This window comes from Typopeltis vanoorti, chromosome 14 (genome assembly GCF_054136105.1).
Source record: "Typopeltis vanoorti isolate ZY-2024b chromosome 14, IOZ_Tvanoo_1.0, whole genome shotgun sequence".
NCBI lineage: Eukaryota > Metazoa > Arthropoda > Arachnida > Uropygi > Thelyphonidae > Typopeltis > Typopeltis vanoorti.
In genome coordinates, this window is record NC_143562.1 from 52,205,001 (window position 1) to 52,230,454 (window position 25,454).

At 36.1% G+C, this 25,454-nt stretch overlaps 1 protein-coding gene across 3 annotated transcripts in view; it reads left to right on the plus strand.

The window, feature by feature from the left end:
* LOC150099476 (glutamine--fructose-6-phosphate aminotransferase [isomerizing] 2-like) overlaps window positions 1-25,454 on the plus strand; it is a 256,437-nt gene that overhangs the window by 27,397 nt on the left and 203,586 nt on the right. For all 3 annotated transcript variants that reach the window (XM_090404433.1, XM_090404434.1, XM_090404435.1), the window contains exons 2-3: window positions 954-1,061; window positions 16,263-16,352. In XM_090404433.1, the coding sequence (XP_090260559.1) occupies window positions 954-1,061; window positions 16,263-16,352 (198 nt within the window). The remainder of the gene's footprint in view (window positions 1-953; window positions 1,062-16,262; window positions 16,353-25,454) is intronic.

Consider the following 25,454-nt stretch of genomic DNA (forward strand, 5'->3'; position numbering starts at 1 on the left):
AGGCCGATCTGTATATCTGGAGTTGTGAAGGTGCTGGAGAGAAAAGTAGAATACAGAAATGGGTTGATAACAGGAGTATTCTCTGTGGTTATCAGCATGGGTTTGTTAAAGGGAGATCATGTTTTTCTAACTTACGTATGTACTATAACAAGGTGACAAGTACTTTGGACAGGGGAGATGCATATACAGTGATGTTCTTGGATTTTGCAAAAGTTTTTGATAGACTGCTACACAACAAGCTGTTAAATAAATTGAAACAGATCGGATTGGATAATAGACTTCTGAGTTGGATCAGTGACTTGCTGTCAGATAGGTATCAAAAAGTTGTATATGGCGGTGCAGTATCCCAGAAGAGGAAAGTCACTAGTGGTGTACTGCAGGGATCGGTTTTGGGACATTGTTGTTCACTTTGTATGTTAATGATATTGGGATGGGTTTAACTAGTGATCTGCAGCTGTTTGCAAATGATGTAAAACTGGGGAGAGCAATGCAGAGTCAAGCAGATGTTATGGCCTTACAAGAGGACTTTAATAGATTGTATGAATGGGCAGGTAGGTGGAACTGTCAGTTCACTGTTGCAAAGTATACACTTAGTAGAGAAACTTTAAAGGAAGTAGAGGAGATGAGCAATCTGGGAATGGTGTACAAGGTCTCTGACTCCATGGAGGTCAGATATTAATAATAATAATAATGACGATGATAATAATAATAATAAACAAGGCAATGGTCTCTCATTAGGCAATGAATTACCTTCTACCTGAAATCAGTTTGCTGTCAGAGCACATTGTGGTTTCAGACATTCTCAAAAATAATTTGATTTGCAACTTGTTCTTCAAAAGAGGTCCCCCACCCCTAAGTTATTCCCCACTTTCCTTAGCATATTTTAGCTGTACTTGGAGTTTATGTATATGGCAATCTCTTCTCTGAATATTTACTTATATTTATTTTCATAGGCATTTTTGCTTATCTCAATTATCTTGAACCACGTACTAGGAGAGATATTTTGGAGTGCTTAATTAAAGGTTTACAACGACTGGAATATCGTGGTTATGATTCTGCTGGTAAGTTTTAGTTAGTTGCATTATTATGTATAGTAGAGCCATTATGTATTAATGTTACTATTTGGTCATCCTTGTATAATACATGTGTAAACGGACGCTGTCTGTTGTTGTATATTTGTATTACCTTTACTCTATTCTAAATTTTACTATTTAGTAGTGCGCGCTTTTCCTCTCGTAACCTTTCTCATTTACTCTACTGCATATTATGTTTATCCACCTTTCGTATTTACTAGTCATATGCCTATGAACACTGGAAAATTTATTTGTAAGACAGTGCCATCCAATATATCAATATTCAACGAAAAAACTCAATAAAACGTCCAGTAGATCGATCTCTCTCTTTTACTAGCATAAATTCCTTCAACAAAGTTTACATAAACAGTCATCGTCTAAAGTAACTAAACCTCACTTTTATTGCCTTAATTGTCCCTCCCCCCTCACAAGTTCAATTATTTTTAGAAATAGTGCAGTTGTAAAATAAAAGATCAGGCAGCATTCTTTTAACAAATAATTAAAACATATATATTTACATCAATATGAAATATACATGAAATAAACAATAGGGAGATTGCTTTCTCTATCCATCTATAAAATCTTTAGCATAAAATTTGAACCCTTTTACTTTAACACTAAATAATCTCTTTAACTCAAAAACTTGTTATTTTCTCTGCTTACAAATTCAACTTACTAGACTTCTAGTTTACTTGCAAAGAGGTTAGATAACTCTCTGTTAAGTTATTTTTACAAATTCGATATTAACTTCTAACATGCCTATTGACTCTCTTATGGACACTTCTTATTACTATTAAATTAATTCTTAATAGTCCATCTATAACATATTATAAGAGGAATTATACAAAAGTATGGAACTTACAAAGACTCTGTATCGCACGTTCAGTCAAAAGTCTTGCACAAAAAGTTCTATGGCAATTCTTTCATCTCAAGCTTCCTTCAGGAATGTCTGGCATCAGCAGTATCTTTTCGGGAAAATAGCAGGCTGCAACCTGCTGTACTCGTACAGCTCCGGCAAAAGGTTGTTCTCCCAAGGCAAAAAGAAAAAACTTCCGAGCAAAGCTGCTTCGGGTAATTTACATCTACATTGGCCTTTCTCCTTCTTGGGCTCACCGTACTGCCTGGACAACTGGCTCCTTTATCTGCTGTCTCCAATAGCTCTAATTGCCGCCTCCAATAACTGTAACTGCCGCCACCTATCTCTTTGACTCTCGAATGGGATCCCTCTCTCTTCTTGGCGACTGGAAGCTTCTCTCGGCAACTGGACCTGAATACTCCTCTTAGTAACTGAGGCCTTGCCTCTCCTCTGTCACCACTGCTTTGGTTCTGACTTCTGATGACTAGAAGGCCCTTATGCTCAGCTTTTATTATGCCTTCTCTCAGACCTTTTTTAATTAAATTAAAAAAGGTCTGAGAGAATTTTAATTAAAATTCAGAAATGTGGGGCAGTCTCATGCATCCAAATTTGTTGAGGTTTAGCATGTTCCTAAGGGCTGAGGCTGATTCAATGAATAGTCATTCATATTTGAACTTGCTGCGGTGTATTACTGTGGCTTTTGTCCACATTATTATGTGGCGAGTATCCAGAGCATGGTCTGCAAGCCCAGAGTGGCTGTACTGGTGAAATCGGATGTAGTCCTTGTGTTCTGAGATTCTGATATTTGCTCTCCTGCCTGTTTGGCCAAAGTAGGACAATTTACAGCTGCAAGGGACCTAGTATACACCAGGTAGGTCTAGGGGAAGTAGTTGGTCTTTAGTGGAGCAGATAAGGGATGCCAATTTTCTATATGGTCTGTAACAAGAAGTCATCATGTTTTTTTAGGATTTTGTTGATTTTTTCCGAGGTGCCTTGGATGTAGGGAATGGTGATGGATTCAGAATAATCTTTTTTTGTGAAACGGGGGGAGATGGGTTGTGGATAACTGGTTTTAGTATTTTTTGGATTTTTTTGGGGGGGAGGGGGTAGCCATTGGCTGAGAAAGTGTTAAGGATGTGATTTAGTTCAGTGGTTAGGGCTTGGTCATTTGAACAGATTAGTTTTGCCCTGTTGAATAGTGTCTTAATAACTCTATATTGTTGTGAAGGGGGTGGTGGGATTGTTGGTGAATGTATCTGCCTGTATGGGTGGGTTTTCTATAAACTGAGAAAACCAAGGTTCCATCAGGTTGGCCGGTGACTAGTGTGTCTAAGAAGGGGAGGCTATTGTTTTTCTCTTTTTCCAGGATGAACTTGATTCTAGGTTGTTGGTTGTTTAAGTGTGTTAGGAAGGAGAGGAGTGTATCCAGGCCAAATGGCGAACACATCATCAACGTAGCGAAGCCATATGGTTTTTGTGGGCAGAGTTTAAGGCTTTCTCTTCAAAAGTCTCCATAAAGAAGTTGGCCAAGGGTGGGGAAAGTGGTGAACCCATGACTGTCCCCTCTATCTGTTTGTAGAATTTGTAGAAATATCAGAAAGTATATATTAAAGTTGATTTAATTTATATTTCTAGTGTACGCTGTCAATTCCTTAAGTATTTAGTTATCATGTATCATAAGCTGTGGTAAGAGCTACAAAAGCTGCAGCTGTTTTCAGGCATTGTTGGTAGCCTGCCTCTATATGTGTGGTGAGTGACAGAACCTGATCACAGCAGCTTCATTTATGTCTGAATCCGGCCTGTTCCACTGGGACTTGTTCATTTTATCTTAGGGACAATTCTATTGAGGATGAGCCTTTCTAGGAACTTATAACAGGTGCTAAGCAGGGCGATTGTTCGGTAGTTTTCTGGTTTGTTGTTGTTTTTTCCTGGTTTTAAGATGGGGATAATTTTTGTCCTCTTAAACTCTTTCAGAAGTCTGCCAGTCTGGAGGATGTCAGAGAAAAATCAAGCCACCCACTGTTGAGCTTTTTGGCTTGTCTTCAACAGGAAATCAGGACGAATTCCATCGAAACCTGGAGCCTTTCCTGATTTCATATCCATTTGAAGTGTTAATATCTTCAAGAGTGAAAGTTATCAAATATAAAAGGTCTGATCTGTTTGTTTTTCAAATATGTAAGTTCTTTTTTTATTTGAAGAGTGTGTTGTTTGTCCTTGGTGGTATATCTTGATGTGTTGACAATATGTGATGCATATTGGTTAGGAGAAATAGCTGATTGTTCCCGGGTAGTCATTGTGGCACTTCCTAGTTTTCTTAGAAGGTTCCATGCTTTTCTACTGGAGTGCCGAATATTGAGTCTTTCTACTGTCTCAGTCCATTTCTTCTGTCGACCGGTGTCAAGGTTGTAAATGAGTTCATCTGCAATGTGCAATGTCAGAATCACCACACTCTAGGTATTCTTGCTGTAGTTTATTACTATCATTATCCCATCCAGGGATATATTCCTTTTGGAAGCCTCTTGGTATGGTCTTCTTACCTACAGCTAATACAGCTCCCATGAATCTCTTGTAATTGTTGCTTGTTGGAGAGATCCAACGGACATATTTGTTCAAGACAGGTAGCAAATGTATACCAGTCGGCTTTCTGGAAGTTCCAACAGGGACATTGGATGGATCTGACAAGGGGTACCTGCAGATCTACCTCTAATATAATTGGTCTATGTTGGCTTTGGGGAAAGTTGGAGAGAACTCTTCTCGATGTAGGTAATGGTCGTCCACTGTTGTCTTGAGTGATGAAGCAGAGGTCTGGGTTTTATTCCCTGTTCCAAGCTGCTGACCTGAAGGAAGATCTATCTTTTGCATCGAAAATTAGGCGCATGTTGTGAATTTCTGTCCATTCAGTCAAAGTCTCTCTGCATTCGTTGTTGGAAGCATATTTCCATAGCATGTGGTGGCTGTTAAAGTCGCCTATATGCATCACAGGGCGGTTGTACAAGGATTGAACTTGTGGAGGCCACAAGAGGGCAGGGGGTTTATACACATTGGTAATGGTTATGTTCCTTATCATAGTTGTTATCAGATGCATGCCGCTGACAATGCTAGTTGTAATGAGGTGGGAATCTTGTAGGGTACTACGTACATAGGTGGCAAGGCCATGTGCATGATGGCAAATGGCTCCAGCGATAATGTAACTAGGAATTTGGCCCCTGCGGTGGAGCTGATCCTCATCTTTGCAGTGAGTCTCTTGAACGAGAACAACGTCGGCATTGTTATCATATGAAATCTTTGAGAGGTATTCACATTTTGCTCTACATATACCCTCAATGTTAATTTGGCAAATTCAGACAACAGGTCCAATCTTGCCCATCAGGACTTTTAGGAGAACGATAGCTTCATATCTTCATTCTCAGTTACTGTATTGTTAGTGCCTGTGTGCACCAGCCTTTTTGTAAGTTCCTTTTGAAAATGGCAATGTGACATTGCCGAAATATCGGAAATATTTATTAAAGTATAATTTAATTATATTCGGATCTACGTTGTTTCAATTCCCTAAGTGATTTAGAAATGCATAACCAATGTATAAGCCTGTCTACGAGAACATATATAAGTCCTTTCATAATTAAAAGAATACACGTATTAACCACAGTGAAAATTATTTAATTGTAAATATTTCATTCTAAGTATCTTAGGACATCATCAGTACAATAGTTTAAAACAATAATAGGAATAACATACAGTTAGGGTGCATGATTACAATAGAATCTCATGAAACGTGCATAACGTGTTACAGAAATAAAAAAAATAAAAAATAAATAAATAAATTTTAAAAAAAATTAACAATTTTGTATGACAATTTCCCATACTTTAGGAATAGTAAGAACGTCGTTGCAGTTTAAGTTTGGTCTCTGTAGTAGGGCCTCAGAACTTTCTTTGTATAAATGTTCATGTTTATATAAAGATCTTTGTAAAAGTTTAGATTTTTCCCAATGGATCTTGTGGTTTGGATTTTCAATTCTGTGTTGAGAGAGGCCCGATTTCTGCAGTTTAAAAAGACGAATGTGGTCTTGATGTTCCGAGATGCGTTTCTGAACAGACCTACCTATCTGTCCAAAGTAAGACAATTTGCATGAGCATGGAATCTCATAAATGCCAGGCAACATCAAAGGTGAGAGTTTGTCCTTAGGAGAAGGTAACAAGTTGTAAATTTCGTTGATAGGTTTGTAAGTAGTGCAAAATTGTATTTCTTCATAATTTTGGAAAGACGTTCAGAGATGCTTTTGACGTAAGGTATGGGAATCCTATGGACTTCTTCCTGTCTGGTTTGATGTGTGGAGAAGTGACTGATGATTTTTTGAGTTGTTTTAGGATTATATCCATTTAGGATGGCTGTATTTTTGATTACTTCTAATTCCTGGTTTAAAGATTCTTCAGAGGAGTAGAATTTGTATGCTCTGGAAACTAGTGATTTAATAATGCCAGATTTCTGTGATGGATGATGAGCGGAAGAATTGTGAATGTAGGCTTTTGAAAGACAGATGTGGTGATGGAACCATCTTCTTTTCTTTGGATGTGTAAATCCAAAAAGGAGATACCCTGTGGAGATTCCTTTTCTAATGTAAAATTGATGCAATGATGAAGAAGGTTAATTTTATCTAGAAACATTTGTAATTCATGTTCGGGATGATCGTCGACATATCTTAACCAAATTTTTGGTTTGGGTTCAAAAGTGAATTTTTTTTTTTTTTTTTTTTTTTCCTCCCCTCATGGTGTTCTAGAAACAAGTTTGCTAGGTTTGGTGATAAAGGAGATCCCATTGCTGTTCCTTCTTCTTTCTTGTAAATTTGACGTTTTGTACAGTTAAATAATTTTCACTGTGGTTAATACATGTGTTTCTTTTAATTATGATCACTCCACTTTCGTTATTTAAAAAAAATAAATAAATAAAAATAAATAAGTCCTTTCATCCATCAAACTCACCCCATACATCAGTAAACTGCATGGCATTCTTCCTGCATATAAAATTGATAAAAAATAGAAAAAAAAAATCCTTACCAGCCCATGGTACAAAATATACTGTAGATTTGCAAATAATCTTTTGTCAGTGGGAACAACATAAAAAATTTGTCCGTATAGGTCAAGTAATTATTATTGGGAATTTCAACACTAAGGGGACATAGATCAGAAGGAGAGAATGGTCACAAGGAGGAAAGAAGATGGAATTTACTGCTACTAAATGATCATTACTTGAGACAGCATGTAATGGAGGGGGGGGGGACATGAGGTTCCATAGTGCTGAATCTAGTCATAGCATCCAGAGAGCTTAACAGTAACTAATATGCTGCTTCTGATTAGAGAAAGTGATCATGTGTCTTAACCTGGGAGGATTGCCAAACATGCAGAATTTTCTGTTAAGGGATGTATGTGGAATTACAAAGCAAGTGATTATTACAAGTTGAGGAATCAGCTTGCACCAGTGCCATGGCATAAGAATTTAGGGTGTAGATATTTTTGCAGCAGGGGAATTAGTACCTCCTCTGCATAAGCTGTTTAATTTAAGCCTCTATTCTGGGAAGGTATGAAGGGAATGGACAGAGGACAAAATAGTTCTACTGCATAAAGGAGGCTTCAAGACAGAGATGGCAAATTATACGTCAATCAGTATCTCAGGATGGTGGTTAAGGTATTGGAGAAGTTCATAAAAGACAGAATTCAGGAGTGGGTGGACAGGAGTATCACACTTTAGAGAAACAATATGGTTTTGTGAGGGATAATTCTTGCTTTACTAATTTGCTACTTTTTCTAATCTAGTGGAAATTTGAGTTGGATCTCTGAAGGAAATGGCTATTCATTGATACTGCTGGACTTTGTGAAGACATTTGACAGGATTTAACACAAAACTCTGTTGCATAAACTGGAGCAAATAGGGATAGATATGAAACTGGTGATTTGGATTAGAGGATGGCTGAATGACAGATGCACTGTCTGATCAAAAATATTCAGACAGTCCTTTGAAATGGTGGATGTGGCTAAATACATCCCAATCCATGGGCCATATATGTATAAAAGGAAGTACCCCTGAAGAACGCAGGTTTGAACAGTGCCCACTTATATGTAGCTTTTTATGAATAATTATATGGAGATTTGCAAACATTTGAAAAACCTTGCAGACGAACCGTGTAGCTTAGAAATATTGCAAAAATTAAGAAAAAGTTAGGTATATTATGAATGCATAAAATATATGTAGATACTAGTCTGTTTTCATTTGCTACCATACAGTATACACAAATCTATTATAAATAGTTAAAATTTATCAAAACTTATGCACACAAACACTTAGAGACCGCATGGCCATTTGCAGCTTTCGAGAGAAATGTAAAGATTCAGTGTTAAATCATAACTGCATAAAATTAACTGTTATTAATAAGGTTGATTAATTAGCATAAAATCATTTTTATATAGATTCATTCATTAGTGGAATGAATGGACTAGGCTACTGCGAAGCAATCATATTTATTGCATCAGGCTGTCATAAAGCAATTGTATTGCTGCTGCTTCGTTATCAGTGCATGAATCGTTATTATTATTAGACACCTCCAGGGAGTCCAAAGACTCATCAAGGGAGGGCACCTGCTCTACAACTCTGTCTCCCCCATTCAATCCATCAACTGACCGCAACTACACCAATGGCATCTACTGCTGCCCACCACCACTAGTATTTCCAAGGACAATCGCAAACATCCATGCCCACAGCTGGATTCGAACACGCAGCCTTTTGGCTGGAGAGCAGATATGCTAACCGCTCAGCCAGCCTGGTTGGCCGAGTGGTTATATCTGTAAATAAATATGAATTTCTTTTTCACATTATCTTTTCATTTTTGATGTCTACTGTTAGTAATACTTATAACATCTACATTGTTTTGTATCATATAAGACAATATTGATGTAGATACTGACAAACATATGATTAATCTTGTAAACAGATGTCGTAAACTAACCATATTGATAAGTACAGGTAACCCTCGTATGACGTGGATGTTAGGTTCAATAGAAATGCCTCATTATATAAATTGCATTATACGAGACTTAGATCACATAGAAAAAATAGGGTTAGGTTCAGAAATATTTTTTTTTTTTTTAATTATATAAACAACAATGACATATCCAAAAAAAAACAATATTTTTATTTAGTAGTTAGGTAATTCATGTAAGTTAAGAAAACATAAACTATGAAACAAATACGTAGTATAAAATTAAAAAAATTACAAATTATACATAAATTCAATTGCACATAATGCATAAATGTTTTAGACACAATAAAATAAAGCGCATATTTTAATCGTCTTCAGAAATAATATTTTGTAGATGTTCTTTAAGTGGCCGGAGGTTGTCACCACTTGAAATCTCTTGGACATCATTTGTATAATTCTCATTGCCTACTTCAGCTGGTTTAGTTATCAAGAAATCAGTAATAAGACTTTAAATTAAGGGGATATTAAATCCCACATTGTTTTAAAAACGAATAAGAAACTCAAAGATTGGAATCAAAGAGTTTCATGCCGAATATAGTAAACTATAAAAGTATCGTCAATTACTAGCGTGAGCTAATGCAAGTAGTCCTAGTACGTAGTACAATCTCGGGCAACTCGCAGCAAAGGTGGTAAAGTTCTGATCGCTATTCTTGGTATTTTCCATAATGTAAAACACATTTCCTAGGAAATGTATGCTGTTATTACATTATCTACCCAGACTGGTTTCAGCCTTTATTGAGGCTTCATCTGTGAGTAGCTAGACCAAATTAATACCAAAGGGTATAGCGAAAAGAACTTATATACTCTGCTATACGAGTCGCTAGTAGTCGCCGATAGTTTACTGTACTATATTCGGCATGAAACTCTCTGATTCCAATCTTTGAGTTTCTTATTCGGTTTGAAAACAATGTGGGATTTAAAATCCCCTTAATTTAAATAATGTTTATATTGCCGAAATGAAGCTATTGGCTCTTTACATTTAAGTAAATATTCTCTATAATTTTTGGGGTCTTTCTTATTGCCCTTCTTATGGATGGATGATATATATATGACAAGTTCCACTCATAGGGATATCCTCACCTTCAATCACTTTGTTGAATATCATTGTGAGGTGGGAGGTCACTACCCAGACTGGTTTCAGCCTTTATTGAGGCTTCATCAGTGAGTAGCTAGACCAAATTAATACCAAAGGGTATAGCGAAAAGAACATATATATATACTCTGCTATACAAGTTGTCAAAAAGGTGCAACCATTAAGTTACTTAAATATAAAGAGCCAATAGGCTTCATTTTGGCGATATAAACATTATTTAAATTAAGGAGATATTAAATCTCACATTGTTTTAAAACCGAATAAGAAACTCAACGATTGGAATCGGAGAGTTTCATGTCGAATATAGTAAACTATAAAAGTATTGGCGATTACTAGCGTGAGCTAATGCAAGTAGTCCTAGTACGTAGTACAATCTATGCAAAGCAGAGTATATAAGTTCTTTTCGCTATACCCTTTGGTATTTATTTTGTCTAGCTACTCACTGATGAAGCCTCAATAAAGGCTAAAACCGGTCTGGGTAGTGACCTCCCACCATAATGTAATAACAGCATAGATTTCCTAGGAAATATGTTTTTACATTATGGAAAATACCAAAAATAGCGATCAGAACTTTACCACCTTTGCTGCGAGTTGCCTGAGATTGTACTACGTACTAGGACTACTTGCATTAGCTCACACTAGTAATCGCCGATACTTTTATAGTTTACTATATTCGGCATGAAACTCTCTGATTCCAATCTTTAAGTTTCTTATTCGGTTTTAAAACAATGTGGGATTTAATATCCCCTTAATTTAAATAATGTTTATATCGCCGAAATGAAGCCTATTGGCTCTTTATATTTAAGTAGCAGTAATAAGACTTTGCAATTTTTCTGCAGTATTCTGCAATTTTTTATTAAGTTCATAATGTGGCGCTAACAAATATCCAATTGTCTCGTGAATTTTCCCGAGCGCTCCATTGAGGGATTATTATCCATAAAATAACTTTCTTGCCAAGTCCAATCCTTCTGCTAATTTCTTTAAACTGAATTCTTTAACTGATTCATCACAATCAGAATCTTCGGCAGAACTTTCCTCTCCATTTGGTTCGACGCCATCTTTTAATTGTACCAGCTCCTCCTCATTTAAATCTGTTTCTTCATCACTTAATTCACAAATTTCGTTTTCAACCATATCACAAAAGCCCTCTCCAACAAAAATGTGTGCGATGTTTATTATACGACGTAGCTCGACATCCGAGTAGTTGAATAAGCGAAGTAGTATTAGGTGGCAAAAAAGTTATTTTAATATTTGGATATCTTAAATTTGTTGGGTGGCCTGGTGTGTTATCTAAAATTAGTAGAATTTTGAAGTCCATATTCTTTTTCTTTGTGTAACTTTCTACATCGGGCACAAAACACTTGAACAACAAACATGCTAGCTGTAACCCATGCCTTTTTGTTGGCCCGCCAATAAACAGGTAGGGTGGACTTGTCAAGCCCTTTCATCGCACGATGGATTTGTGGATTGGTTAATAAACATTGGTTTTATCATGTAATCACCTGATACATTACTACAAAAGAGTAGAGTAATTCTATTATCTTTGGAATCCTGGAGCTGATCTTCCATTATTCAAAATATAGGTACATTTTGGCATTTTTTTCCAATATAACCCAGATTCATCTGCATTGAACACCTGGTCTGCACTGTAACCACCTTCTTTAATGATTTTTAAAAGTTCTGCTGGGTATTTCCAGGCAGCTTCAACATCTGCTGATTCTGATTCTCCCTGGATTTTAAGATTATACAAAGAAAACAGCATTTTTGAAGTTTTCGAACCAACCCTTACTGGCACAAAAATCCATGCTGAGAGATTTTTTCTGAAGAATCTTGATCAAGTTCTTCTAAATGTGTATAAACTTTGAGAGCTTTTTGCTTAATAAGGTGTCCATCCAAAGGAATTTTCTTTTGAGTGCAATCTTCTGTCAAAATCATTAGAGATTTTTTTATTAGAATATTGCGAACATAAGCAACGCGCTTTGCACTTACCATTGACCCAGCAATAAACACTTTCTCGGATTTTATGTTCATTTTGTTTGATTGTTCAAATTGTTGATTCATTTAAATTCAAAGTCCTTGCAACAACTCCTGGTTTTTCTCCAATTTTTAACCGATCCAAGATTTTAATTTTTTCTTCGAGAGAAATGATTTTCCTCTTCAATTTTTTTTTCTTTCATTGCAGTTTTAGTGGCCATTTCAATAAACATAAACTTTTACATAAAAAAAAGCATTACACATGTATGTAAATCACCAGAAAATAAACTGCTCAACTTGAGAATAACATACTTATGATTTTAAATGCGCTTTCCTGGCAGAAAACGAAGACAATTTTCAACAATAAACACTTTATACAGTAAATCCTAGATGGCGAACCTATGGCACTCGTGCCAGAGGTGGCACGTCTGAGAATTTTGCTAGCATGTCAACGATTTACAGGTGATATCCTTTTATATGTTTATAAATTATTCAAGGTTTTTTAATTGTTACAATATGTACAAGCTGAATTTTGTTTTACACAAGACAGCAGCTATAAAGATATGAATATGATTGGTGCGGTATTAACAAAAGATCACACGACCCAAAGACAAAAGCAACCGACAAGTGTTGAGTTGAAATGCTAATTCTCTTCAATCGAATTCCATAACATCTGAAACTGTCATAACAACATTCACTATTAGTTTTAACACATTCACAACAGGATGTCATTTATCGTTCCGATGGAACTTTTCATTACTGACTGGCTCAACTCGCACAAACATTTCAACCCTTGGTTGAATTTTATGTCTTCTTGTTTGTGTTTGAGGTGGCAGGCGAACTCACACATTCATTATATGGGTTTCTTGGTAGTCTTTTATTTTAAGTTAGCCTTTGTGATTTGTCATAATGACATTGAGAATTTCAAATGCAATAAAAGGATAATAGTTTTTAGTTAGATACTGTGTTTCGGTGCAACATATGATTTTGCTTAAGTCTATACAGCATAGTCTCTGTAAGAGGGGACATGTGATTTATTAGTTCGCGCCGTCTTTATTCCATCTGTCTCTAATTGTACTATTTGTTGAGAATGACACAGACTGCAAAAGCCTGTGTACAGTACCTTATTCAGTGATACAATAAAACTAAATCTGATACTTTTAACTACTTGAGCAGTACAGGCAGACACAAATTTAACGAAGATAAAATTTGATTTTTAAGTCCCGTGGTGAAAAATATGAAAAAAAAAAAAAAGGGGGTTACTAGAAATTGTAGACTGCATTATATCGAAACCGCGTTGTATAAGTACCGCATTATACGAGGGTTATTTGTACAGTATAGTACTGTAAATGTATTTTCAATTCTTTAATAACATTTTCTTTTCTCTAGCTTACTTTATTGTAAGAATATAGTATATATGAATATATACTATATAAAATGTGTTAATTGTCTTTATGTTATCGGTAAAGCTTCTAGTCAACAGTAGGCTATTAGTAGTTAAGTTTTTTGGAGGAGTCAAAAGTTATATGTAGATTTTCGAACAACACAGGAGGTCAGCGCCTCTAACCCCCACATTGTTCAAGAGTCAACTGTACGTGGTCATACAGTCTTCATAAACAAACATTAACAAAATGGGCTGTACTGAATAGGTCAATGACTTCTGAACTGGCCTTATCATATGATGCCATCATTACAGAAAATATGTTCAGGAAATGTTTGCCCATCTGCAGCTGTCCCAAATAACCATAAATGGTGTTATTGCAAAGTGGAAACACCTAGGGCCATAGTAACACAATTGCAACCTGGTAGGCCACATAAATTTACAGAGCTAGTGCTGAATTTCATTTTGTGGTTAAAATACTTGTTGCTGAAACATTTCTGCCATCAGTACCAGCACAACCACAGATTGTCGGGAATTACATCAACAAGAGCAAAGGTTATGGTGGTGTAAAAGCTTGTTGGCATTGGACTGGAACAGTGGAGATGCATTCTCTGGAGTTATTAATCACATTTTGCCATCTAGCAATCCAATGGACGAGTCTGAGTTTGGTGAATGCTGCTTGCCAAATGTTGTGCCAACTGATTCATCTGAGGCTGTTTTTAATGGTTTGGGCTAGACCTTCTCCCCTCTAGTTCCAGTGATAGGGAATCTGAACACTGCAGCCTAAATCGACATTCTAGACAATTCTGTTTCCAACTTTATGGCAGCAATTCAGGGAATATCCTTTCCTGTATCAACATGGTAATGTCCATCCACAAAGCATGTCTTTGTGCAGGAATGGTTTGAGATTGAAGAACTTGACTGGCCACACAGATCCCTGATCAACCTAGTGAAATACCTATGGGATGAATTGGAATGCCAATTGCAAGCCCAGTCGAGTCAGTGACCGATTTCAGTAATGCTTTTCTGGAAAAATGAAAGGAAATTATCACTACAATGTACAAAAATCTAGTGGAAAGCCTTAAAGATTGAAGGCTGTGAATGCCTTTCATATGGGAGTTAGAATGAGCATGCATCGGGATATTTTTGATTAAATAGTTATCACTCAGTGGTTTATGGAAGAATTGAGTTCAGGATATGGCTGATGACTAGTGGCATACTGCAGAGCTCAGTACTTGCGCTGTTGTTTAATGTGTGCATCAGTGATATAGGAAATGATTTCAGAGGAAATATTCAGTTTGCTGATGATGCAAGGCTGGGAAGAGTAATAGTCAATGAAGATGAATTATAGATCTTTCAGGATGGCTTGAACAAACTGGCAGTATGATCCAAAGGCAAATGGCTCTCATTTTAATGTGGTTAGGTGTAAGGTGATACACTTTGGGAAGAAGAGATCACAAGCTATGTGTTGTATTGCTGGAACCGAACTGCAGGAAATTGATATGGGCCAGGGATTTTGGCGGAAGAAATTGTGAACAAGCTTTTGAAGTTTAAAGAGCATACTGCAAAGGTGGCCAAAACAGCAATTCAGATTATGAGGGTTTTTTAAGAACATGCCAATAAATATGGATAGGAAGGTCATTATTCCCCTTTATAAGGTTTTAATAAGTCCACATCTGGACTGCTGTACACAGATATGGTTACTTGGATTCTGTGAGTATGAAGTGATGAAGAAGTTCCAGAGGTGAGTGAAGAAGATTGTGACAGTTCCATGGAATGTTATTAGAATAAATGGAAGGTTTGTGGACTTTAAAAACTAGCTGGTAGAAGAGAAATGATTGAAGCATATAAGTTCTTAAAGGAGTTTTATAGGATTGAAAAAAAGTTCAATACATTTCAGGAAGGAGAGAACAAGTAGTCACTCCCTGGAAATTTCATAACAGTGCATATTATTATATTATTAGTACATATTAGTATTATATTATTAGCAAGGGTGTTAGGACTTGATGTTTTGCCTGGAGAGTGGTGAATGGGTTGTCAGATGTGGTTGTTGCTTTGTCAGTGAATTACTTTAAGGAGAGGCATGATGGGTATTGTGTGAATAATGGGTTTCCTGAGTTGAATTTTATGATTCCATGTTGCAGGAAATTTTACAAACACTATCTCATTCAACTATGTAGCATGGAGAAGATATCAAGGATTTTTCCTAATGAGTCCATCCATCCATCCATTTGTTCATTGAACATCAACAAATGTTGTATGGTCCCTTAGATGCTTGTGATGTGCCACACCAGTCCTTACCATGTGGTCCAGTGCTTTTCTGGGGGATTCAACTCTCTGAAGATCTCCAGACACACCATCCATCCATCCATCTCATTGACATTCTGCCCCTTCTCCTTTTTCCAGGAACTTTATCTTCTGTTACTGTTCTGAGATGTCCTCCTTCCATCCTAATCAGTCTCTAGTGAATAAATTGACTGAGGAATTAACAAGCCATCATTTCCCCGCACACACACACACACACAGTGGATTTTCTGATTGGTTTGTCACAAGAATGGTACACAAAGATATCAGGAATATTTGATAGACTTTTCAACCTTGAACATTTAAGAGGCATTTTGAGTGAAAGGTGGTTTATTTAAAAGTTGAAATTGTGAAGCAGTTTCATTTTATTTTTCCCTCTGTCATGCAGTAATGTTTTCATGCTCAGTTATTGTATTAAAGAGATTATGAATGTTTTTTATTTATATTAAAAATTATTACAGTAGACTAGAATAATTAGTTTTGACTCTGTTCATATCATATTATTTCTTTGTTTCTCTTATTAATATGCAGATTATTGTTAATTTTTTGAAAGGTGTTGCTTTTGATGGAGATCGAGAAGGGAAAACGACTGGAATTATTCGCAGAAGTGGAAAAGTAAAAATGCTGGAGGATGAAATCTGGGGTGAATATTCTTAACTTTAATTTACATTTTTTATATAAAGAACACTGATTTGGTCTAAACCTTGTTCTGTAATACCAAATCAATTTGAATCACTTTGCTTATATAGAACCACTCCTTTTGAAAGGAAGAAAAAAAATAAAATCAGTTAACGCCTTTTATTCCCTTATGGGGAGTAGGCGAGGCCTTTATATCCTATCTAGCTTTAAGTGTTTATTTATTTACTGAAATAGAGTTAACTGTGAATATGGTTGTTTTGTTTGTTCTTATAAATTCCTTTGAAGAGAGAAGACTGTAAATGATTTTGTGAGATGCGTATGTTTGTATTTTCTGAAGTAAAGTTTGTGGGACCTTTTAGATAATATGTATTATTTATAAGACTAAATTGTATACAGCACTCATTAGACACAGAAACAATTTACTCATTGTATCAGTTATTGTATTACTGAGATTTTGAATTTCTTATTTACATTAAAAAATATTAGAGTAGACTTGAATAATTACAGTTAGTTATGGCTGACTGTGTTCATATTGTTGTTATTATTATTATTGTAAGGGCACCTCTGTGGAGTCCGAAGACGCATTGCAGGAGACCCAAACTATCCATGCAATCTATCCTGCCTCTTCTTGAGCACATTAACAGACAAAGCACTCTCAGCTGACTGGCAACCAGTTCCACTCATTCACAAATCTCCAAGCAAAAAATCCAGTCCTCGCACCCTACTAACCACACCTTTATTCAACTTCCAGAGATGACACCTTATTCTGGTCCCTCTAGCCAAGTGCTGAAACATTTTCCCCCTCCATCAATCCTATAAAACCTTTTTAAGTGATTTAAATGTTTCTATCACATCCTCCCTTTTTCTCCTATCAACCTACTTCTGCAATCCACACATCTTCAATCTTTTCTCATAGAGAACATTCCACAGGCCACTTACCATCTTGGTTGCTTGCCTTTGAATCTTCTCCACTGCTTCCTCATCTGGGAAAAAAAAAAAAAAAAAAACAGGAGACCAGACCTTGATCACAGTAATCCAGATGTGAATGTATCAAGACCTCATAAAGAGGAATAACAAGTTCCTTATCTCTACTTGTTAATGTATTCTTCAATAGCCAGGTAATCTTATGGGCTGCCTTAGCAATATATCCTCTAAACTTGAACTCTGTCTACAACCATTCCTAAATGTCTAGTTTCATCTATTTCCTCTAGAGTACAGTTCCATGAATGCGGTACATAGCTTGCAACCTGTTTATCCCAAAATGCATAACCTTGCATTTCTCCACATTAAACTGATGCATGTTGTCTTTTGCCCATACTGATAGCCTATTTAAATCGTCCTGCAAGCTCTCTTCTTCATCTTGATTAACTATTACTTACCTAATTTTGCATCATCAAACAACTGATATAGGAAATAACCTATAAATTATGCAGTAGTTGTGCCAACACTGAAACTTGCAGCATACCACTGGTCGCCTGTTATTGCCTTGATTCTGCCCCTCCATATACCACTTTTTGATATCTCTCCAGCAGCCACTCTCTTATCCACATAATCAGTGTCATATCCATCCCTATTTGTTCTAATTTGCATAACCAAGTTCCATGTGGTATTTGATCAAAAGCCTTTGCAAAATCCAGCAGAATCATTGTGTAGCCATTTTCTTTATCCAACTCAGCTGTTATATAAAAAGTTAGTAAATTACTAAGGCATGACCGACCCTTCACAAAGCCATGTTGCCCCTCATAGAGTATCACATTTTTATCCACCCAATCTTGAATTCTCTTTTTGGCCAATTTTTCACTACTTTTACTACAATGCCTGAGGTATCAATTGGTCTATAATTTGCTACTGCAGTCTTAGAACCTCCTTTATGCAAGGGGAATTATTTTGCTCTCTCTTTCCACTCCCTTTTAAGTCTACAGAACTGAGACTTAAAGAGCCTAGTCAGAGGCATTGCCAGTTCCCTTGCATTCTCGACAAACTCTATCTCATATCCCATCTAATTCAACAGCCGTTATTTACATTGAGATTCTGCAATATCCTAAGAACCTTTAATTCATCCACCTCTATTCCCACATTAGTGACTGTCACATAGGTTAAAGCAGTAAACTCACTAGATGATTAACCTTGCAAAATGGTCACTCAGTAACTCAACTATTTTATCTGCTTCTGTCACCATGTAACCATCATCACTCATTAAGGTTAAACATCCTTACTTTGCAGTGTTTTATGCCATGACACAGATTTAAGTTTCCTCCTAAGCTTGTCATAATCACTTGCCCTGTAGTTCCACATATACTGCTTCTTGACAGAATATTCCTCATGTATTTCAATGTGTCAAGTCAAAGCTGCATGGCCACTTTTGCCAATCAGAGGAAATGTGTCATTAGTCTCACTAATGTCTATAACTTTTGGTGAGGTTGCAGTGACCAATGCCAAAAACTCCTCCCTCTTGTCCCTGATACCTGTGGCATCAGTATGTAGAAATTGCAGCATCCCTTTAGGCCCCTATCCACCTTTACCTACTGAATTGACTACCCTATTCAATATTTTTACTTGAGAGACTACATTCTGTACTTGGTCATTGTCACACTTGCTTATCTCATAGGTGCCTTCACACAAAATCACCTACTTCCCCTAATTGCTTAAATTTTCCTGAATTTGTATTTCAGCATGTTCAGTGAACAAAGATACCTAATTTAGATGCAGTCCATCAGCATTATACAAATCCTTCTTTCCATCAAACACAGATCCACAGATCCTACATCATTCCTTCTGCACAACCTACATATTATAGCATGACTAGTATCATGATTTTTGTACCAGGGAAACACGATTTTGTCACACTTTCATTGAGTCTCTGTATATAATTTTCTTCTTAACTTATTTTTCTTTAGCTACTCTTTTTTTGCTTGCTTGATCTTTATTATTACTTCATATCACCTGCTTCTTTCTCTACTCTGCCCTGCTAATGTCTTTCCACTTCAGCAATTTTTCAATTTCATGCTTTGTCCTGTGAAGGATAACATTCAAGTGCATGATTTGTTTATTTATGTCCATTTCATTCTCCTCTGTTTCCACTGCTGGACGTTCAACATTAATTTCAGCATTTTTCATTCTACCATCGATATTGTCCACTCTACTAACAGTTGCTGCATTCTCGTCACCTAATAGGCACTCACTTTTGAAACACTTCATACATGCTCTTTCTCCGGTTATAAATTCCTTCCACAAATCCTTTAATTTTTGAAACAAATACATTTCACACACACTGCACTGCACTGCACAAAATCCTACAAATTCAAATCGCCTGACAACATGGTCTATGCAGCCATTGTTCTACAACAGATTGGCATAATACCAACAATATCATTTTTAAACAAAAAAAAACTACAATGTTTACTTACAAACTAGATAACTCAGTCAATCACACACCCATTTTGAACAAAAACTACAATAAGTTAACCTAGTATTATCAACTAAAAAAAAAGTTACCTTATCCTTCAGGAGTGCTAATAATATGGAGGTATAAAAGTTTTTTTTTTTACAGTAGCTGCACAGCATTCTTCATTGCTTCAGGCCTGGTCAGAGGGTCAAATTCTGGATGATTGAAGTGGAGTTATTGTAATACTCATCTATAAAAATGGAAATAAAACTGAATGTAAGAATTACAGAGGTATTTTCCTACTGAGTGTTCCAGGTAAGATTTATGCAGTATACTTGAGAAACAGCTTAGAAAAATTGTGGAACGGAAACTTGGTGAAGAACAATCTGGATTCAAGCCATATGGAGATTTCACTTTAAGACAAGTAGTTGAAAAATCTTGGGAATATAACAAGGATTTGTATATAAGTTTAATAGATCTGTAAAAGGCATATGACAAACTGCCAAGAGGAAAGCTTTTCAGAATGCTGCAGTTTTATTTTGTAAATTTGACATTATATTGAGCTGTAGATATTCTCTATTTAATAGCATTTTGAATTGAAGGAGGTATAGGAAGATGCTTTGATATTAAATCAGGTGTGTGACAAGAGAACAGATTATCTCTATTGTTATTCATTATCAGTATGTATGACATTATGAAGAAAAGGATATTAAGCCTGCGATCAAAATTAGCAATGTTAATCTTAGTTCTTTACTTTATGCAGATGATGTTATAATTCTGAATAAATCCAGTACAAGTCTGCAAGATTTCCTGACTAAATTGAATAACTGTTGTAAAAAATTGGTATGAAAATCATCATTACAAAGACAATGAAAATAGGCAGAAATATTGAAAACATCAACTGTATCCTGTATGGAGAATCTATAGAACAAGTAAAACATTTCAGCTATTTAGGCACAATTTTTAGTGAAGATGCAAGTTACATGTGGAAATAGATAATAAAATTAGTAAAGCTGGTATGGTAGAAAGTCAGCTGAATAAATTCATATGGAATAAGAGAGAAATTAATCAAAACACTGATCAGCTGTATACAAGACAGTGTTCAAACCAGTTTTGACTTATGGATAAGAGAGCTGGGTAAGAAATGAAAGACTGATGACCACAGATATTGGACTTATGAGAAAGATTAGTAGTGAATAGATGGCATCAATGGCAGTATCATGTTAAAAATGTGGATATTAGGAAAGAACTTGCCATTGTTAGCATTTAAGAATGTGTTAGCAGAGCTAGACTTGTGTTTCTTAGAAAGGACCTTCCATGATTAGTCTTTTGACTCCATGGAGGCCTGAATAATAATGATAATCTCAGATGGTATGGTCACTTAAAGAGAATGAGAGAGGAAAGATTAGCAATACAAATGTTCTTTGCCAGGTTGGCAGGAAAAAGAGGAAGACAAAGACTTAAGTGGTATAACCAAGTGGAAAGTTTTTCCACTTGGTTATACTATAAATTAAATGTGCCAAGAAGTTATATTCTGGGTTTAATCCCTTATCCAAGTGTAAGCAAACAGAGTTTGCATGTGAAGTAATTTTATGACTGGGCAACTCATATATAGAGGATAATGACTTCACATCACTTGTCTTGGTATCCCATAATGCAAAGCACATATTCTTAGACATGTATAATGCTGTACATTATAGGAAGGGTCACTACCCAGACCTGTTTCGAACCTTATTGATGTCTAATCGGTGGGAGCCAGACACAGAAATGATACCAAGGTTGAAGTAATGCAGAAGTCATATTTTCATATACAAGTAGCATAATTACTTCAACCTTGGTGTTACTTCTGGGTCTGGCTCCCACTGATGAGATCTCAATAAATGTCAAAATAAGCTAGGTAGTGACCCTTTCCATAACGCATAGCATTATACATGTTCATAAGGATATATGCCCTGCATTATGGGATACAAGGCAAGTGATGTGAAGTCATTATCCTCTGTATATGAGTTGCCCAGTCGTGAAGTACCTTCACGACTGAGCAACTCATATATATGCAAACTTTGTTTGCTTACACTTGGATAAAGGATTCAACCAAGAATGTAATTTCTTGGCGCCTTTAATTTACAGTAAAAAGTGCCTTAGAAGGTAAAAATATAAAATCTGATAATGTTGGAGTCTTGACAGATAACAGATTAAGTTGGAGGAAAATTGTTGATCGGATGCTGATAATGGTTTAACTTTTTCATGTAGTATTATCATAATATCCTATACACACCCATGAGGGTACATATCAGCTATTTGATAATGATATAAGAAATGCTCTGATGGGAAGCATTGAGTTGTTTACTGATGATGAAAACTTGGTAGAGCAGTACTACTTAATAAAGATGTATAGAGATCGTTCAGTATGGACAAATGAGAATGGTTGTCATTTTAATGTGGCTAAGTGTAAGATTAGGCATTTTGGGATAATCACTGTATAGCACATTGATGGAACTGAGCTAAAAATTGAAGAGGTTAGAGATTTTGGATTGGTGATGGGCTGCGAGTTTAAAGTTCAGAAAACATATTGCATAAGTGACTAAAATAGCTCATAGGATCACCTAGTTATTGAAGAATACACTGTTGAAACCAGTTATTGTACCTTTTTTGTACGGCTTTCTTATGGCATCATAATGTTTGGAGAATAATGAATGAGTGGAATGAAGTGCCAGAGTTGGCTGTGAGTGTTTGGTTGGTGAATGAGCTCAAAGCAAAATATGATAAGCATTGGGTGAATGATAGTGCTTGAAATGTTCAGGAAGTATCTCATTGAATCTGAGGATTCCTTTTAGATGCATATGTAATAATAAATATTTTTTAAGGTCTGTGGGTAGCTGCATAGTTATAGATGAATGCAAAAGATCTCTGTTGTGCATTTACCATGCCCTTTCTTATTCATATTTTAAAGAAATTATTATTATTTACTAAAAGAAAGAACCAAAAAGGTTTCACTTCGGCAATGCAAATTTATAAAAATTAAGTGGATATTAAATCCAGCATTATTTCAAAGCCAAATATAGAAATTAGAAAAGTTTTGTATGAAATTTGACCAGAGAGCTTACAGGAATACACTCGCCAACATTTGAGTTGCCCTAGCCAGACCTTATAGGAGAGAGATGATTGCTATGCCCAAGCATCCATATGTTCCCTATTGGTCCATTTTGAAAAGGTTTCACTGAGCTGTTTCAAACTCAAACGAAACCCAACTAGATTGAAACAGCGGTCAGACCAGTGAAGCCTTTTCAAAATGGACTAATAGGAGGGGGAATATATGGATGCTTAGGCATAGCGATCATTCCTATAAGGTCTGGCTAGGGCAGCTCATAAATATTGGCAAGTGTATTCCTGTAAGCTCTCTGCACAGTTCTGGTCAAATTTCATATGAAACTTTTATAGTTTCTATATTTGGCTTTGAAATAATGCTGGATTTAATAAACCGCTTCATTTTTATAAATTTGCGCTGCATTGCATTAGCTAATGATGCAATAGCTCCTGGAGGGGGGGGGGATTTTGTGTATGATTGGCTGTTGCAATCAGGAGAATGAAATGCAGTGTTGCCAAATGATTCCTTTTATACACAGTGCAGACTGAATCTCTCCTAAACAAGAGCTAATTGACAGATTTTATTGTCATTTTCGTGTTCAGCACAAGAAATTAGTAAAGAATCACAATTTTCATTTCAGAGGCAAATTGTATGTTGTTCAGTGTTACCTGCATCATAGTAATGTGGGTGGGCTAGATTGAATAATCCAGGAACATTTATCTAAAGATTAAACAGACAACTTTTTATTATATTTTTGCTAATCCCCCCCCCTCTAGTAAGCAGTATTTTGGTGGGTTTATTGCTCATCCAAGCAGTGTAAACCATTTATCACATAATACTTTGACAGACATCTCCCATAGTGGAATTTGAAACCACAGCCTGTTGGTTGTAGATTGTTGGAGGTGCCATGCACTGGCTGGTGCTGATGATAAAAGACAATGAACATATTCTGTTGTGTATTTGAGATAACCTAGATCACAATTAAATTAATTAGGATATATGTTAATATTAGTAACTTAATAGTTTTAATTTGAAATACGAATAGAGAAGTCCAGTTAGAGCAACTAATATATTTTTTACATCCAGATAGATAGCAAGTTTGAAAATTGTAATAATTTCCAATACAGCTTCAAGTTAAAAACAAAAATGTTTTTGTTTTTAATGTGTGTACAGAATAGAAATAAGGAGTGTACAAAATAGGAAACTTTATTAACAAATCATCAGTGAGAGCTAATTCTGATTCAGATTGCTGTATTGTAGCTCTATTTTGACATAAGGCATTGGGAGAGCATTGCATTTCAACCAAAATTTTATACACCTCAGTGTGTGTGTGGTTCTGATCATGCTTTCTAGGCTGGTTTGTGCTTATAGGTGGAAATATAAAGAAAAAGGTGATCAACAATGAGCAGTACAAAGCACAGGTAAGAAGGGTGAAGGGCTGTGGTAAGGAAAGCCAAAGATAATTATGAGAAAAAGAAATACTAAAACGTTCTTTTGCAATGTGGCAAGTATAAGGAGGAATGAATATTGAAGGATTTCTTTCAAAAGTGCTGATAGTAGGGAGGTATCAGAAGCAAACCAAATAGTTACTGAGTGAGCATTTTGCAGGGATGTGCCATCTAGGTGGTGATGTTGCAAGGCCAGATGTGACATTAACTAATGGGAGAAGAGAGGTTGAAGAAATGAAGGTGCTTAAAATATTGCAGAACTCAATGCAAATACAGCTATGGGATTAAATGGCATATTGGTCTGTGTATTATGAGAATATGCAAAGGAATTATCAGCTCCTCTGACCAAGCTATTTAATTTAAGCCTCTCACTATATAAAGGAAACTCCAAGACAGAAGTAGCAAATTATAGGCCAATCAACATCTGATTGGTGGTTAAGCTATTGGAGGAATTGGCTAAAAATAGAATACAGGACTGGTTTGGCAGAAATATGATATTTTATAAGGTTCAACATGGTTTTCTGAGAGGTAAGTCCTGCCTTTAGTAATTTACTTTTTATATAATAAAGTGGCAATGAAGTTGGATAAGGGAAATATCTACTCGTTCATATTGCTAGACCTTACAAAGGCATTTGACGGGTTTCTATATAGAACTTCGTTGCATAACTTGAAACAAATGGAATGGATATGAATTTGGTGATTTACATTTAGAGGATGGCCGATGGACTAATGTCGAAGAGTGGTTTCTGGAGGAGTGAGTTGAGTCCAGGAGAAGGCAGGTGATCAGTGGTGTACCACGGAGCTTAGTACTTGGTTCTCTGTTGTTTAATTTGTGTATCAATGATATAGGAAATGATTTGACAAGACGTATTCAGTTGTTTGCTGATGATGCTAAACTGGGAAGACTGATGGTAAATGAAGGTGATTCAGAGATCCTGCAGGAAGAAATAGACTAGCAGTATGAGCAAAGGTAAATGGCTGTTAATTTGATGTAAGGTGATGCATTTTGTGAAGAAGAGATCACAAGCTGTGTGCTATATTGATGGAACTGAAATCATAAGAAACTGATGAGGCTAGGGACTTGGGGGGGGGATGATTATGGACATGGAGTTAAAGTTTGGCATATTGCAAATGTAAGCAAAACAGCACAGTAGATTACAGGAAGAACACATTAACAAGCAGGGATAG